Source organism: Nicotiana tabacum, chromosome 24 (assembly GCF_000715075.1).
Source record: "Nicotiana tabacum cultivar K326 chromosome 24, ASM71507v2, whole genome shotgun sequence".
Classification (NCBI taxonomy): Eukaryota; Viridiplantae; Streptophyta; class Magnoliopsida; order Solanales; family Solanaceae; genus Nicotiana; species Nicotiana tabacum.
In genome coordinates, this window is record NC_134103.1 from 96,359,810 (window position 1) to 96,375,716 (window position 15,907).

General features: G+C 36.9%; 1 protein-coding gene across 5 annotated transcripts in view; it reads right to left on the minus strand.

Moving 5' to 3' along the window:
* The window catches only part of LOC107829718 (E3 ubiquitin-protein ligase PRT6), a 31,051-nt gene extending 18,557 nt beyond the window's left edge, over window positions 1-12,494 (minus strand). For all 5 annotated transcript variants that reach the window (XM_075248052.1, XM_075248055.1, XM_075248053.1 and 2 more), the window contains exons 1-6: window positions 12,074-12,494; window positions 8,814-9,929; window positions 2,057-3,261; window positions 1,766-1,906; window positions 832-1,075; window positions 15-722 (exon numbers count right to left, since the gene is read on the minus strand). In XM_075248052.1, the coding sequence (XP_075104153.1) occupies window positions 15-722; window positions 832-1,075; window positions 1,766-1,906; window positions 2,057-3,261; window positions 8,814-9,929; window positions 12,074-12,142 (3,483 nt within the window). In that variant the 5' untranslated portion in view covers window positions 12,143-12,494. The remainder of the gene's footprint in view (window positions 1-14; window positions 723-831; window positions 1,076-1,765; window positions 1,907-2,056; window positions 3,262-8,813; window positions 9,930-12,073) is intronic.
* Window positions 12,495-15,907: the final 3,413 nt, after the last annotated feature.

Genomic DNA, 15,907 nt, shown 5'->3' on the forward strand with positions numbered 1-15,907 from the left:
TTGTGTAATCTCACCAGTATAGCAGCTTGTCTCTCTCGAGCTTTAGCCTTACGCTTATCACTGTCTGAAAATGATCTGAAGCTATTAGTATCATCACTTGGAAAGGATCGAGATAATTGATTGACCACTTCCGGAGCAAGGTCTTGCAGTTTGTCCATGCATTCGGGTTGTAGTTCAGCAAATTTCTTCAGGAGACTTTCAATCAAAGATGACAGATTAAACATTCCAGCTTCCACAAAGTCGTTTCCTTTCTTATGTTTCCTCATTAAGAAAACGAGTAGAGACAGCAAGCTCTGTTCACCAAATCTACCCACTGATATTTTTTCACAAGCTAGTGCTAAAATAGGAACAACATCACCCTCACAGCAAGAATGTTCACCAGATTCCCTATGTGCATAACAAATATCCAATGCTAGTGATAGCAAATGCAGTGATGTTAACAGAACACCATCTGGAGCACGTGAAGCATTTGATTTATCAGAAAAAGCAGCATAAGATACAACTGTGCGGATAATTTGGAGGATCGTCCTACAGGTAGCTACTTCAGCTATTCGACTAAGAGGTTGATAAATCATGCTCCATCCTGGAAGCTGAGTGGTCAATGCTGATGCATTACAGAAACGCATATATCTTTCTTCGGCTACTTGCAAGTCCCTTGAATTCCAACGAGGATGGTACAGATCCAGTTCCTTCCAATAGGGTAACCGCAGTTTGTACATACCCTGTGATAGATAAGGAATTAGTGGACATCACAGGATAACAAAATGATCAGATTGATTTCCTTTGGAAATGTACAAGGATTAAAGAATAAACAAAATGTTAGGCATAAACCTGATTCATGCCAGAGGGATTTGAATACATTGCTATTCTGTCCAAAACTTCCTGAAATTTATCAATCTTGGAGAGATCACGAGGAAGAGACTTCAGCAACTGACTATGAGTGGCATCACCAATTGATAGTCTATACACCAACTCTCTTTGCAAACATCCACTCAAGGTTAGCCCACAAAACCGTCGCTCTTTCACTATTTGAATAATTAGAGTAAGCATCTCTTGAACTAAAGCCGGTTCATACCTAAAAAGAATGGCAAATGGTATTAGATAGAGCAAGTATTAGATGTATGGAAAAAGTACTTGTGAGATCCCAAAGCATCACACGTTATCAATACAGAACATATACAACAAGATACACTATCAAGCAAAAACATACAGTGCAGATCTCATGTGAATCAAATATTCAAGTCTAGTTAACCATAAGAATATTAGCCAATCTATGTCCAGCAATAGCCTCAATGAAGGGACCATCAATCAGCTCAAAGAGTATATAGCAACTAAGAACCCCTATACAAACTCAAACTCCAGTTCTTCTCTAATAAGCAACCAAAAATCCTGCAGCAAACGATCTTAAAAGGGGTTTCTTTTTCTGATTGACTCGTCAAAGTCAAGTGAATGCAAGGATGACACTATTCATAGATGTCAGACACATCCCTATACATTTGTTTCCCGACATGTATAATGATCACTATAGGCATTATTTTTAGAAACCTTTGTAAAGTACTCACAGTGAAAGAGTTGAGTAGGTTCAACTATAAAATAGCATATGGGGTACCTTACCACCCCCACCCCCCAGTGAAAGAGTATATAGCATACAGTTAAGATGTATTAATTAAAGAAAAGAGTGCTATATATTTAATCCGCTGAAGCAAACACATAGTGGATGTAAAATGGAAGTCGTCTAGGAAAGAAAAGGAAATGTGAGACATACTCACTAGGGCGTTCAAGATTGAAGGATAGGTAATTTGATAGCTCAAAACGTGCTAAGATTCTATTAATAAATAGATCAGCAGGGGCTAGTGCAGCACAGCATTGAAGCAGAAAGAGGTCAAGTTCCAGACCCTGCTCAGACCTACACAAAAAGTTCAGAAGAAGAATGGTTAAATACTATCTGAGGAATCTTTAAAGATTAAATCTCATATATATTAGCATAACAAAAGAAATTCCTTATTCTACATTGTAGGGCCATGTATAAAGATTGCATATTGAACCATTTACGTACCAGCGAACAGAGCGATACCACTCACAGGATAATATGGCCGCATCACCATTCTTACGCCACATTCCAGCATGAACCTGAGCACAAAACACCCTAATCCGAAGAGTGTGTTCCATAATGAAGGCAGAAAACCCATGTGGGTGGTAGCCTCCCAGAATATGTCCAAAAAAGTCACAAGGGATAGAAGATGACAAATTAGCAGAAATAGAACCTGGTTGTGCAGTCTCCCCATAACATTTTCCTAGTGCCTTCAGTAAAACCATCGAAAGTAATCGGTGCAATGGAATGTGAACAGATATATCCTGCAAACTAACTTTATATACTATATCAGGCCAATCAGACAAACTCAGCAACCGGAGAGCTTCTAATTCAGATGCATGATCTCCTTCCAGCATACTGGCATCATGACCACCAAGGCAAGCTGCTTCTCGGCCGGAACTTTGGCCAGAATCCAAGGTAGTGCCACCATTCCGGGAAGGATAAGAATATTCTTTATTAGAACCTTCAGCAGAAGTCGAGAGTCTAACGCCATTTGAAGGAGGATTCTGTGACTTAAGGATTTCTCTGCCTCTTCTAAATTTTGAAAGTGTCTTTTTAAACACAGAGAAATTATTGCCAGGAATAGAACTTGTTTTTGGACATAATATCTGAAGGAGAGGCCCCAAAGAGTTATCGACTACCAGCCAATTTTCAATGGCCTTTATGCACTCGAATATTAAACATAAAACAGATGATGATACAGGAAAACTATCAGATTTTACTTCAAGAGCCCTGGATGCATGTTCTAGTGGACTCCTTCCAGTCATACTGCATACAGAACTTTCCTGTGATAGCCTTCCCACTTTTGCATGTCTTTGGCTATCTTGGTCCTCAAAATCTTCTGTGTGTGTATTGGAGAAAGTATCATCAGCATCTTCTGCACTACTCATAGAGAAAGCACCACCCGCCAAAAGAGAATGAATATTTGCAATAGAATGACCCAAAACAAAAGGCAAATGCATATTCTCATCCTCTTCTTCTACATGAACACCAGTTTCTCTTTTTTGTGGGTTCATTCCTTGCACAAAAGCCAGTAGTTTCATCCATGTTCTCAATATATCTCTTCGATCACTAGTCACATATCTGGGTACAGCAGAATGGCTCATAACAAATCGGATATCTTCAACCACACGGAGAGTAGTTTCATACAAATTTGCCCATTTCATGACCTGAATAACCAAGCAACCTCAGCAAACCAACGGATGGCAATACAGAAATATGGTAATACAGCTAATAGTAAAAGTGAACTGACAATATCATAAAACCTAGGCAAAACGAGCAGAAAATCAAACAAGACTAGGTATGGCATCACTTAACAGAACTGTAAAAAGAAAGAAAAGGAAAAGAAAACAATCTAGTTCTGCATTTGCAAAGAGCCTAAGGTCCACCAGAAATAAAACTCATATTGAGTGTTCATATATTTCAGATGACATCCTTGTTTGAACGGTGGAAAGTAAGCCCAAGAAAAGAGCACAATTTTTTCGAACACCTTTGTCAAGCATGAACATTTCTCCTTCATTGTTTCTTTTAAATGGATAATGAAGCCACATACCAACCACCGTCAATTAACTTTCAGATAAACTACATCCAGGCTCAGTGTTTAGAAAAGCGATCGCTTCGTCGCTTTAAGTGCGAAGCGACGCGACGCGACCCAGTGTCGCTTCTAGCTGCCTGAGGCGACTCGACCGAGGGAAGCGCACGCTTCAATGTAGGAAGCGACGAAGCGAGGAAAGCGAAGAAGCGATCGCTTCTGTTAAAAAAGCGCAAAGGGCCCTTTTAAAAAAAAAAAAACTTTGGGTCTGTTTTTTTATTATACAAAACAGACCCTAAATCGACAAAAACTGACCATTTCTTCTTCTTTCTTCTTCGATCGACGTCGACCAAAGCTAGGGTTCAACTTCATCGACATTGCTGACCAGTCCAGGAAATTTTCTTCTTCTCCTTTCTTCTTCTCTTTTATTTCTTTCTTCTTTATTTCTTCTTCTTGTTCCCGTCCAGATTCTGCTTTTTCTTTCTTTCTTTTTCCTTCTTTCTTCCTTCTTCTTCTTCTTCGTTTATCTCTGACAATCCAGTTTGCACACTGTTGACTGTTCAGACTTCAGCGTCTTCTTCTTCTTCCTTTTATCTCTAACCCGTCCAGATTCTGTTTTTCCCCCCTTTTATTCTTCTTATTTATTAATTTTAATATGTATTTTAGTTTATAAAATTAATTATTATCTATATATGTTATATTTTTCAGTTTATTTGATTTTTTTAATGTATATTTCAGTATATAAAATTAATTATTATTTATATATGTTATATTTTTCAGTTTATTTGATTTTTTAATGTATATTTCAGTATATAAAATTAATTATTATATATATGTTATATTTTCAGTTTATTTGATTAATTTTATATGTATTTCATTTTAGAAAATTAATTATTATATATATATGTTATATTTTAGTTTATTTGATTTTTTAATGTATATTTCAGTATATAAAGTTAATTATTATTTATATATGTTATATTTTTCAGTTTATTTGATTAATTTTATATATATATTATCGGCAGGGGTGACTCAATACTATTGGGGGCCTAAAGCAAACTTTAACGAGAGGCATTAAAAAAAGTTTCTCAAAAAAATCTTATATATATATATATAACATTTTGAGATGCAAAGTTACGAATAATTATTATATAATCTATTTCACCTAATATTTCTTTTTTAATTGATACCATTGAAAATTTTATATAACATCAAAACTCTGTTGGTGGTTGGATCAACCTTTCCACTGACCACATCAAAATGTTCACCTTGTTTCAGAACACCATTGAAAAGATTGGCCCAAGCAAAATTGTTCAAGTGGTCACTGATAATGCGAGTAAAAATGTGAAAGCGGGTGGCATAGTGGAAGGAGCGTACAAGAATGTCTATTGGACTCCATGTGCGGCTCATTGTATCAACTTAATATTCAGAGACATTTTCAAGGAAAAACCCTTCTCTACAGTTTTTGGCCAGGGCGTTAGGATACATTCTTATATTTCTCAGCGGCCCTTGTTATTGAATATGATGAGAAGATTCACCAGACAAAATAATTTGGTGAAACCGGGCAAGACAAGGTTCGCCACTGCTTTCTTGACTTTGCATAGTATCCACTTGCAAAAATCCAATTTAAGAAAGTTGTTCACTTCAGAGGAATGGAGCAAGAGGAAATTTGCAAAGGAAAGTGCGGGGAAAGATGATGCACGCATTATTCTTTCTTATTCTTTTTGGAATAATGTCCTTCATGCTCTTAAAATTGGTGGCCCTTTGGTTAAAGTACTCTGTTTGGTGGATGGGAAGCAAAAACCATCAATGGGCTACCTCTGTGAAGCTATGGATAGGGCCAAGGAGGCTATTCAAGCATCATTCACTGATGAGCAGAAATATGCAAAGGTCTTTCAGATCATTGATGCAAGATGGAGTGAGTAACTTCATAGACCTTTGCATGTAGCTGGACTTATTCTGAACCCGTCACTCTTTTATGATCAGCATGAGAATAATTCATTGGCTTGAGAAGTGTGGACAGGATTCCATGAGGTTGTTATCAAGTTGAACCCAGATGAAGACTTGCAAGAAAAGATAGTAGATTAACTTGCTATTTACAAGGCAGCTGAGGGACTTTTTAAGCTCCGACTTGCTATTAAACAAAGAAAGACAAAGTCGCCAGGTGACCAAGTGCTTCTATATTTTATAGCTCTAACTTTAATGTATTTTTTATACTTATTAACTCTTGAATATTTTTTTTCAATTCTATAGTTGAGTGGTGGGACCAATATGGTGTAGAGACTCCGGATTTACAGACTTTCGCCATCAGAGTTCTAAGTTTAACCTGTAGCTCATCCGGATGTGAAAGGAACTGGAGCGTTTTTGAACACGTGAGAAATAAAAAGAATTATTTCGTGTTTTGAGATAAAGTAAATTATATCTCAATTGTCCCAACTCCTACTAATTAGTGAGACATCTTGTTTGTAGATTCATACAAAGAAGAAGAATCGACTAACCTTGAAGCACCTCCATAATCTTATGTTCATAAAATATAATAGAGCATTGAGGCGTCGCTACAACCACCGCAATCTAATTGATCCAATTCTTTTGGACAATATTGATGAGGCTAATGAGTGGCTAACCGGAGTCCCCGAAAATTGTGAAGATGAAGAAGTATTTGAAGGCGACTCTAATTTCACTTGGGGTGATGTTGCGGTTGCTAGTGGAGTTGGGGAGAATCCTTATGGTTTAAGGGGGAATACTTCAAGTGCAAGCTCGATTAGGAAGGGAAAAAGTGTGGCTACTACAAGTCGATCCCTATCCCTAATTGATGAAGATGAAAGTGATCATGAAGAGGAAGAGGAGGGGGAAGAAGAAGATGACGAGCAATATGAAGATAATAGAGGAATTCAAGATTTTGACAATCTTGAAGAAGAACAAGAAGAGTAGAAGAATAAGATGTTGATTCTAGTAATTTAGTAGCTTTGATTTTGCTTGTCCTATGGTTTGTGGAGGATTTGGTGGTACATAGTACCTACTTTTAAGTTTTTAAATTGAACTTTTTGATTATTTATAATTTTATGTTGTGTCTTTGCAAGGTTTACATTATGTTTTTTAAGAATTGCGCTTCACTTTAATAAAACGTGCGCTTCGCTTTTGAAGCGAGGCGAGCCCTTGTCGCTTTTTTGCGCTTCTCGCTCTTAAAAACATTGTCCAGGCTCCAGCGCAATTTATGCTCAGATGACCTGCTAAAGACAGCCATCAACGGAGACACATTTACTCCACTACAGAGGAGAAAAGAACCAAGAGGGAAGCACTTGGAAATTCCTCTTAATAAGTGTTTCCCTTTGATAAGTGTTTCCCTTATCAAAAAAAACTCGGTCAAGGTGTACAGCAGAAACCCCAATGGTGAATAATCTGACAAAGGTGTTCGTCAGAAAATTCATTAAACAATGAATTGCCAACTAAACTATGACTATACATAATTATTCACACTCAAAAACACAGCATTAATGGCTGCATTAAAGAGCATTTGACCTTGGGAAAAATATAATGACCCATGAAAAAATGATCTAGCAGTTCATATGTTTAAATACTAGCAGATATTGCTTTTTTTGCCTTGTGTCGTCGAAACAGAGAAGAAATTTCGCAGCCAACAGTGTCACTATTGGTTGATAAAGTTAGAATGAAGATCATGGGAGATCTTATCTCAAATCCCTTAAAAAAAAGGTACGTACTAACTGAGAGTGGAATCTATCCTGAGTATCAAGTAGCGCTTGATTGAGGGATGAACCCCGAATCCGTACTTTCCGGTACTATGCCTACTCCCCTTTCCTCTTCAAGTGGGTTGAACTCTTTCTAAGGCAAAAGGCAAAGTGTGTGCCACGAGTGCTCTGTCTTCGAAAAGGCAGAATGTTGTTATAGAATCCGCTATTTTAGGAATAGAATAAGCTTTGTGTCCTAACCAGATGTTGTGGGGCGATAAGGGGTGCTTTATCTAAACTAGGCAAGAGAACTTGGCGCTAGGTGATTTCTTCCATATGCCTAAGCTTTGGTAGCAAAGTTACTCCGAAGTCGATATTCCTTGTATTGGTAACTATTACATGCTAAAAGTATATAAAAGATATAGAAGGCAAAATATGACGAAATTAATTAAATAAATAAAGGACCCTCTACGTTATTAATTATGGTTGTGTCTATTATACTTCTCTTAACTCGTAAGGTATTTCTTTAAGTAAGATAGTAGTGGATAAAGTTCAATGCATTAAACAAAAAGGAACCCTCTATATAAAGAAAGAATCCTAATTAACCAGCATCGAGGACTGGTGGGAGTATGAGGTACTCAGTAGCATAATCGAGTTATGCAAGTTGATCCAACCACCAACGGAGGAAAAAAGCAGAGCAAAGAAATTTATTTTTGAACGTTGTCAACTAATACACACGAGATTCAAAACCAAACGGCCATTCAAGGCTATTCTATTCAAATAAGATGAGAACAGATTCTAGTGCAGGAGTTAATGGCCTTCATTTCACGCATTTGTCTACATATAGCAGAAACTAAAACAATTTTATGTATTCTGATTCCGACTTATTAAAACAGTTATGTTGTATGACTTCATTTCAACTCCTATATTCGAAGTAATTTATAGCTTAATCTATCCATGCATAGGAAAAGTTAGAGCATTTACGAGGTGATATCCAAAGAAGTCTACACCTAATATACAAAATTTTGCAGAGGAACCATACATACATCTCCATCCAAGAACAGAGAAGAACCTATTTAGTAACATAAGCGAAAGGGCAGCTTAGTGCACCAGGATCCTGTTATGAGCGGGTCCAAGGAAAGATTGGACCATATTGGATCTATTATACGCAGCCTTCTTGCATTTTTATAGGAGGCTCTTTCCACGGCTTGAACCATAACCTTCTGGTCAACGGCAGCAATTCTTACTATTATCCAAAGGTTCCCCGTCTTAGTAACATAAGCTACACAAGGAGATTTTTACACATATCTAAACGGAGAAGGAAAGAGGATTCAAAAAAATCTTTTAACAAGTATATAAATATGTTTGTTAACGGGGAAAAAAACAAGTATATAAATATGCTTATATCAGAACTTTAGATTTCGCACAATAATAACAATGATCCTTAATGTAATATAATTATCCAAATCATGCTTATTGATAAATTGAAAGCAAAGAGCATTACCTGCAATTTACCATCTTCTCCAGCGCAAGACACAAGTATGTCCCCTAAACATCCCAACAGCATGGACAAAAGATTCATTTCCTTCACAAGGCGTGGGGTCAAAGTAGGCACCGTAAATATCTGCACGGAGAATGTTGATAGTAGAGGATATTTGTTGAAAACTGTATCATTACATTCCCTTATTGCCTCATTCACAACAGTTGGGTAATAGCTCATAAATACTTTTGCAAATTCAAATTTAAATTGAGGTTCACCCAACAATTTCAATAGCAATTCATGAATCTTCTTGACATTTTCTTCAGTGACCATGAACCTCTCTGCCCTCACCAGAATATCTAGTAACCCTGCTGAAGAAGATACTCTCCTAGAGATAAAACTAAGCAAACTTTCACTATGCTTACAGAACTTCAATAGCATCTCCACCACTGCAGATGTCAACTCATCTGTAACCGTTTTGAGCTCAGTAGTATGATCATTTTCTCTTGGGTTTTGCTCGGAGATGCTTTCTGGAAATAGGAGCCTATTTCTCCAAGAAGACAGTAATAAATCAAGTACAGGCCCCAATGAGTTTGCAAACTCCTCTGGAAGAGGTTGTATCTGCTCAGCACCTTTATGCTTGGAACAGAACCCTTCACGTTTCCAAGCAGTAACATCTCCACAATCGCAGCAACCCCCACCTGTATAAATGATAGAGTAATCGTGGTCCTTGTGGTTCCCATTCTGGAAACATGGAACACAAATTGCACATGTTGGATCATGCTCACATGTACGGCAACGATATGCAATGTCATTGTTACCCCAAACGGCCCCACAAACACCACGCTGACCAGTGTCTGCCAGTTGCTCCAGCGCGCTACTTGGTTCACCGTCAAACATCAACCACTGTAACCAATTCATACTTTCTCCGAATAAATCTTTAACATTAACGCTTGAGCTGCCCGTGGATTTTGGAGACTCTATTTGTTGTTCTGTAATAACCTCCATTGCCTCCTCATTAGTAGGCAAAAGTGCAGAGATCAACTCTCCAATTTGAGACTTATTACTCTTCACATAAGCAACTAAACCAGGCTCTAGTTGTTCCAAATTCTCTGCAGGAACTCCAAGACTGTCAAGCCTCTGACAAGAGAACAGGGGGTTAGATGCTAAGATCCATTTGAAAGAACCAATTCCCACTTCTTAAACCAAGAACAAATAGGGAATAGATAAAAATAACAACAAGAGATCAAATCTGTTTTTCTTTTCTGATTCTCACAGTTCACTTATCCCATTTATAGTCATTCCTCCACACCATACAAAAATATCTAGAAATGGCAGAATTTACTATCAAAGATCAGGGTAAATGCGACATACCCAGCATTGTTTATGATTTTCCTTTTAATCTCGACAGTTAAAACATATAATAACTAGTCAACTGGGGTTAATAAAGTAGCACCAACTAGAACCAACTACCCCCCCCCCTCAATAAACAAAGGAAGAAAGGAAAACAATAATTGATCGAAGGGATATTCTGCACAGTTCTGAGAATGGGAAGAGGGCGAGCATAGTTCTGAACCATAAAAATGACAAAAGCCATAAGGAAGCATTTGAGTTGTCCCAACACTAGTGCTTCAAGAGCCAGATTTCAAGAGATACACAACACATATCCAAACTATTTTTCCTAAATATATCATCTAATAAGAACAAAGAACTATTGGAATGAAATGAGAATAGAGCGGGATAAATATAGAGGATTCATACAACCGAACCCAGCTAGTTTGGGATTGTGGCGTAGTTTCTCGATTGATCGATATCATCTAACAAGAAGGCAGCAGATATTATGAGAGCAACAAGTACCTTTTTTATTATAAGTATTAAGAGACCAACAAGTACCATCGCAATAAAAACATGTAGGCCATCATTGCATCTCTTGGTGAATGGATTTTCAATACATGAAAGCATATAAGAGAAAAGAGAGTGAAGACAGCTGCAAATTCTGTAACTGTGTCTATGTTCCTTTTCCTCTAAACTTAGAATCCTCCTTGGTGCAACCTGAAAAGGACCGTCTCTAAGCAAAGGTACTCTTCTGCCTTTTTGCCTCTGACCACTACTGACCTCGTTACAAGGTGATCCATTTATGACTTCAATAATTTCGAACATTAAAAAATCAGTTCTAAGCCTTACCATATCACCATTTACATAACACCTTAAATAGTGATAATGGAGTCATGCATTCACTTTACCAACCAAAATCTTTCTTCTATATCTATCTTCAAATCATCAAATAACGGATATGCTTCTCCCATTTTCACCTGCAGATCCTTACTTTAATTGTCTTACCACTCACCAATCACCATTATGAAAACTCCACCGCCCATTGATGAGTCTGATTCATTTGTCCAACAACATAAGCTCCTCCTCCAACAACATAAGCTCCTCCTAGTCAAACGTCAAGACCCCTTATAGCAGAACTACTCGTACATCAAACAATTTAAATCTCCATATAGCCTCAAAAGCACGCAGAGTCTTCGAATAATCCCCTAAGTTAACACTCTCCTTTTTGGCTACCTAAAATCCTGCCTCCATGTAGCCATCCTTCAATTTCCAAAGTAAAAGACTACCTTGTTTCTTAATCATAGGATTAATAGTAAATCAGCTTCAGCCAAAAAGTTCCATTTGTTATGGCCAATTACACGAGAATGATTTTCTTCTCATCCAACACCAGTTTTTGGATCTTCTATTGAACAACTTAAGAATAGGATTTAAGAAAAACTGCTCCTACTTTAGATAGGGTCCTCTCAGTAGACCATGATATTGCACGGTCTGTTCCCAGGGGCGGATGTAAAGTAGCTTTTCCCCAAATCCTAAATATGTGTAAAGATTTTCACTAGATATGAACAAATATTAAATTTTGAACCCGGTAACTAGCACTTGAGGTTGTTGTCTTAGAATCTCAAACTCATAAAGTTCAAATTGCGGATTCGTCTTTGTCTGTTCTGCTTCTTGCAGATAAATAAGCAGGTGCAAAATCTAAGTAACATATAACCTCAATGCAAATGTTTAAAAAATATTCGCACATTTGGTCAGCTGACATGTCAATTTACTGAGAACTATGAAAAAGGTCCATTAGAATGTTTTGCTCCCCCCCCCCCCCCCCCCGTCATTGTCTTGCTGCAGAGCTTAATTCGAATTAAACGAGAAAACAAAAAAACAGAACAAATATAGAATCAAAAAATGAATCTTGTAAATTATAATAGCCTCAAACACAACCAATATATGATTACCTGAAGAATACGGTCCCGAAAAGTGAACGTATTTGACTCGGGCGATGAGTCAATCTCCATTCGGAACATTGACCTAATCCAATCGGTGCAATTACAATTCACAATTCCACAATTTCTACTCCCCAGGGCTAAACACTAGTGTCAGTTTATACTTTATATAGTCTGTACTATCAAATATATTGAAACCCTAGCTGAATATAGAGCATCAGATCCTTAAATTAGAGTTCAAGCACTGAATTTTGATTGGGAAAATTGGAAAATTTTAATAACAGTGTCATAGCTCTGGAACGATCTGTAATCTTTTCCTTTTTGTTTTTGGATAAAGCCTAATTGCGTATGTGCAGTACTATTTGACTTTAGCCTTTGATAATTCGTCCTAAAAAATGAAAGGCCAAAATGAAAATAAAAGACCTTTCTTAATAATAGAAATAGCAAATAGGCCAACAACTTTGCGACTTGTAACAACTACTACTCCTATGATCTTTTGCACTTGACCATGTTCCTTAAATGCGAGGCACTTTTGTTCCTGACATAAGGTTTGGTTAACGTTTCTTTGTTGTTATTATTAACCTTTAATTTTGTTAATGATTTAGAGAATTTTGTATTTCTTTTGTTATATAGTGTGATTGTGAATATGTTATATAATAAGGAATAATAGCACTTTTGCTCCTTAGTTATTAGTAACTAGTAAATTTATTTGTGCTTCGCGCAGTCATAAAAACATTATTATATATTAAATATATAATTTTGTTCTGTATTTTAAATTTAATCAAGATAGAAGAGATTGAAAAAATTAATTTATATATGTGATCAATTAAATTACACCTATAAATCATTTTACTATAATTGTCTTCCTGCTAAAACATTCAAGCATCAATTTTTTTGTTCCTATTTGTATGCACATGTCAAACTCATAATCCTTTTTATGAACATGTCAAGTTCGGTAACAGATTAATTATATCGTTATAATACATGAGTTGTTATGTAATATGGATTGGTATTCGGTAATAATACAAAGATCAAATTACTACTAGTTAAGTTGGTTAACACGCAATAGCAAATTTTACTCAAGCAAGTGTTAAACATTCAAGTATAATATTTTCTTTTTTGAAGTATGGGGCCAAAAGGAAAAACAAAAGTCCTTTTTTTGCCCCGAAGGAAAATAATATCCAAGCACATTATAAACTATCAAAATAGCGGGAAAGAGAATACTCTCAGGTTGAGCACAGCAAGCACAAAAGTGTGGAAGCTTGTAATTACATGTAATTTTTTTACATAATTATTTGCTATTTAAAATTCACCAACCCGACTAATACGGATTCGCAAGGCATAAGATTCATTAATGGGGGAAGAGGTCCTTATCAAGAATTTTTTTCATTTACATTGCTCGAGCTCAGAATCTCTGGTTAAAATAGAGGGATCCAATTCATCTACCATAATTATTGATATATGGTTAGTTAGCAATGTCAGTGAATACATACGGGTTACTTAGCAATGGTAGAGAGTTAACATTAGATAAAAATAACACTCTCGAGAGCAGCATTGACCAAGTCATTCTACCAGAATGTCTATATTCAGTGATTTCGAACAAGTATGTAACGATCCAACCGGTCGTTTGAAGTATTAGTGCTCTGTTCAGTAGTTTAAGGTCTCGAGTAGCTTTGTATTATGTGTTATGACGTGCGTACGTAGTCGAATTCGGATTTCGGATGATTTGGGATTGATTTGGAAAAAAGATTCTTGTTTTAGAAGTTTAAACGGAAAGAGTTAACCGGAATTTGACTTTTATGTAGATGACTCTGAAATAGTATTTTGATGATTCCAATAGGTTCGTATGGTGATTTTGGACTTAGATGTGCATCCAGATTTGGAATTGGAGGTCCGTACAATAATTTGAAGCATTTTGGCGAAAATTTGAAAGATGAAGTTTTTGGAAGATTTAGAGGTTTGACCGAGAATTGACTTTGGTGATATCGGGTTCGGAAGGCAATTCTGAGAGTTGGATTAACTCCGTTATGTCATTTGAAACTTGCATGCAAAATCTGACGTCATTCCGGTTTGATTTGATGTGTTTCGGCATGGGTTTTAGAAGTTAGAATATTTAAAATTTCACAAGTTCGATTCATGGTGCGATTCATTGTTCCGACGTTGTTTGATGTGATTTGAGGTCTCGAGCAAGTCCGCGTGGTGTTATGGAACTTTTTGGTATTTCTGGACTGGGTCCCGAGGGCTCTGGTGTGTTTCAAACGAGTTTCGGATGATTTTATTGCTTGTGACCGGGTTTGCTTCTGGTGTATCCGCATCTGCGGAGGTTTGATCGCAGATGCGGAGCCGCTTCTGTGAGGTTCTTCGTCGCTTATGTGATGTTGGTGCAGGTCATGTCGTGTCACTTCTGCAGAGAGAGGAGCACAGGTGCGAGATCGCATCTGCGGAAGGTTGATCGCAGATGCGCTATATGTGTTCCAGGTGGTCGTCCGCTTCTGCGGTTTTGTCACGCTTCTGCGCAATCGCAGATGCGATTATTGGGCCACAGGTGCGAGTTATGGGCTTTCAAGTGAAGACAGCAAGTGTGGTGTTTTTCTCGTAAAATTGAAGCCGTAGATGCGACATTTTTGTGCGCAAATGTGAATAGCCCTAGGCAAAATCATATATTTGAAGGTTTGGCATTTTTTATTCATTTTTGAGTTTGAAGCCTCGGTTTTGGGCGATTTTAGAGGAGTTGTTAACGACTTTGACTTGAATAAGTGTTCTATACTCGGAAGTGATTATATTTCATGAACTCATTGCTATTTTTATCATTTAATTAGTGAATTAAGTTGGAAATTTGGAAAAAATTTGTAGAAACCTTTCAAAATGTAAAATGATGATTTGTAGGACGAATTGATGTCGGAAATTGATAATTTTGGTATGGTTGAACTCGTATCGGAATGGGTGTTCGGATTTTATAAATTTTATCGGGTTCCAAGGCGCGGGCCCAGGGGTTGACTTTTTAGTTTTAATTAAAGATCGAAACTTTATTATCCGGAATTATTTTCTATGAGTTTTATTTATAGGTTGAAGTTATTTTGGCTAAATTTGAGCCGTCCGGAGGTTGTTTCACTTAAGAGGGCCATTTTAGAGGATCGGCCTAGCTTCTTTGAGGTAAATATCTTGCATAACTTTGTGGGGGGAAACTACATATTAGGATTTGAGTCTTTGGTGCTAATTGTGTCATGTAAAGTCCGTGTATGCGAGGTGACGAACACGTGCTCGGGCTTATTTGTGTAAAGATGACCTTTTAAGGCTCTTAGGCTCTTATGTTCATTAGATATGAAGTTATTTTGTTATGTTAAGTTCCCCATTTGCTAGTTTTACATCTACGTGTCTTAATTGGAATTAATTGCTTCATGTTCCATCCTTATTACCTATTTGACTCTTGTGTGCCTTAACCGAGGTTGTTGCCTCTTCGATTGCCACGCTATCCTTTCCTATATTGCTTATCCTTAATTGAAATTATTATTATCTCTTCTGTAATTGTCTATCCTTAATTGAGGTTATGATTATCTTTTTCGTTGCTTATTCTTAATTGAATTTGTTGCATCTCTTCGTAATTGCTCAACCCTAAATGAAGTTTAGTTATCCTTTATCGTAGTTGTCTCATCCTTATTTGGAATTATTGACTCATGTTATCTCCCTTGTTGTCGGATTGTACTTATGCGGAATCATTTGTTACATATTATTTGTCCTTTGTTGAGCTATTCTTATTGAGACTAGTATTCCCTATTGTGTTTATTCTTTGTGAGCTCGTTCTACCGCTTCTTTGTGATCCAAAGCTCTTGAGTTGATTTACTTGTC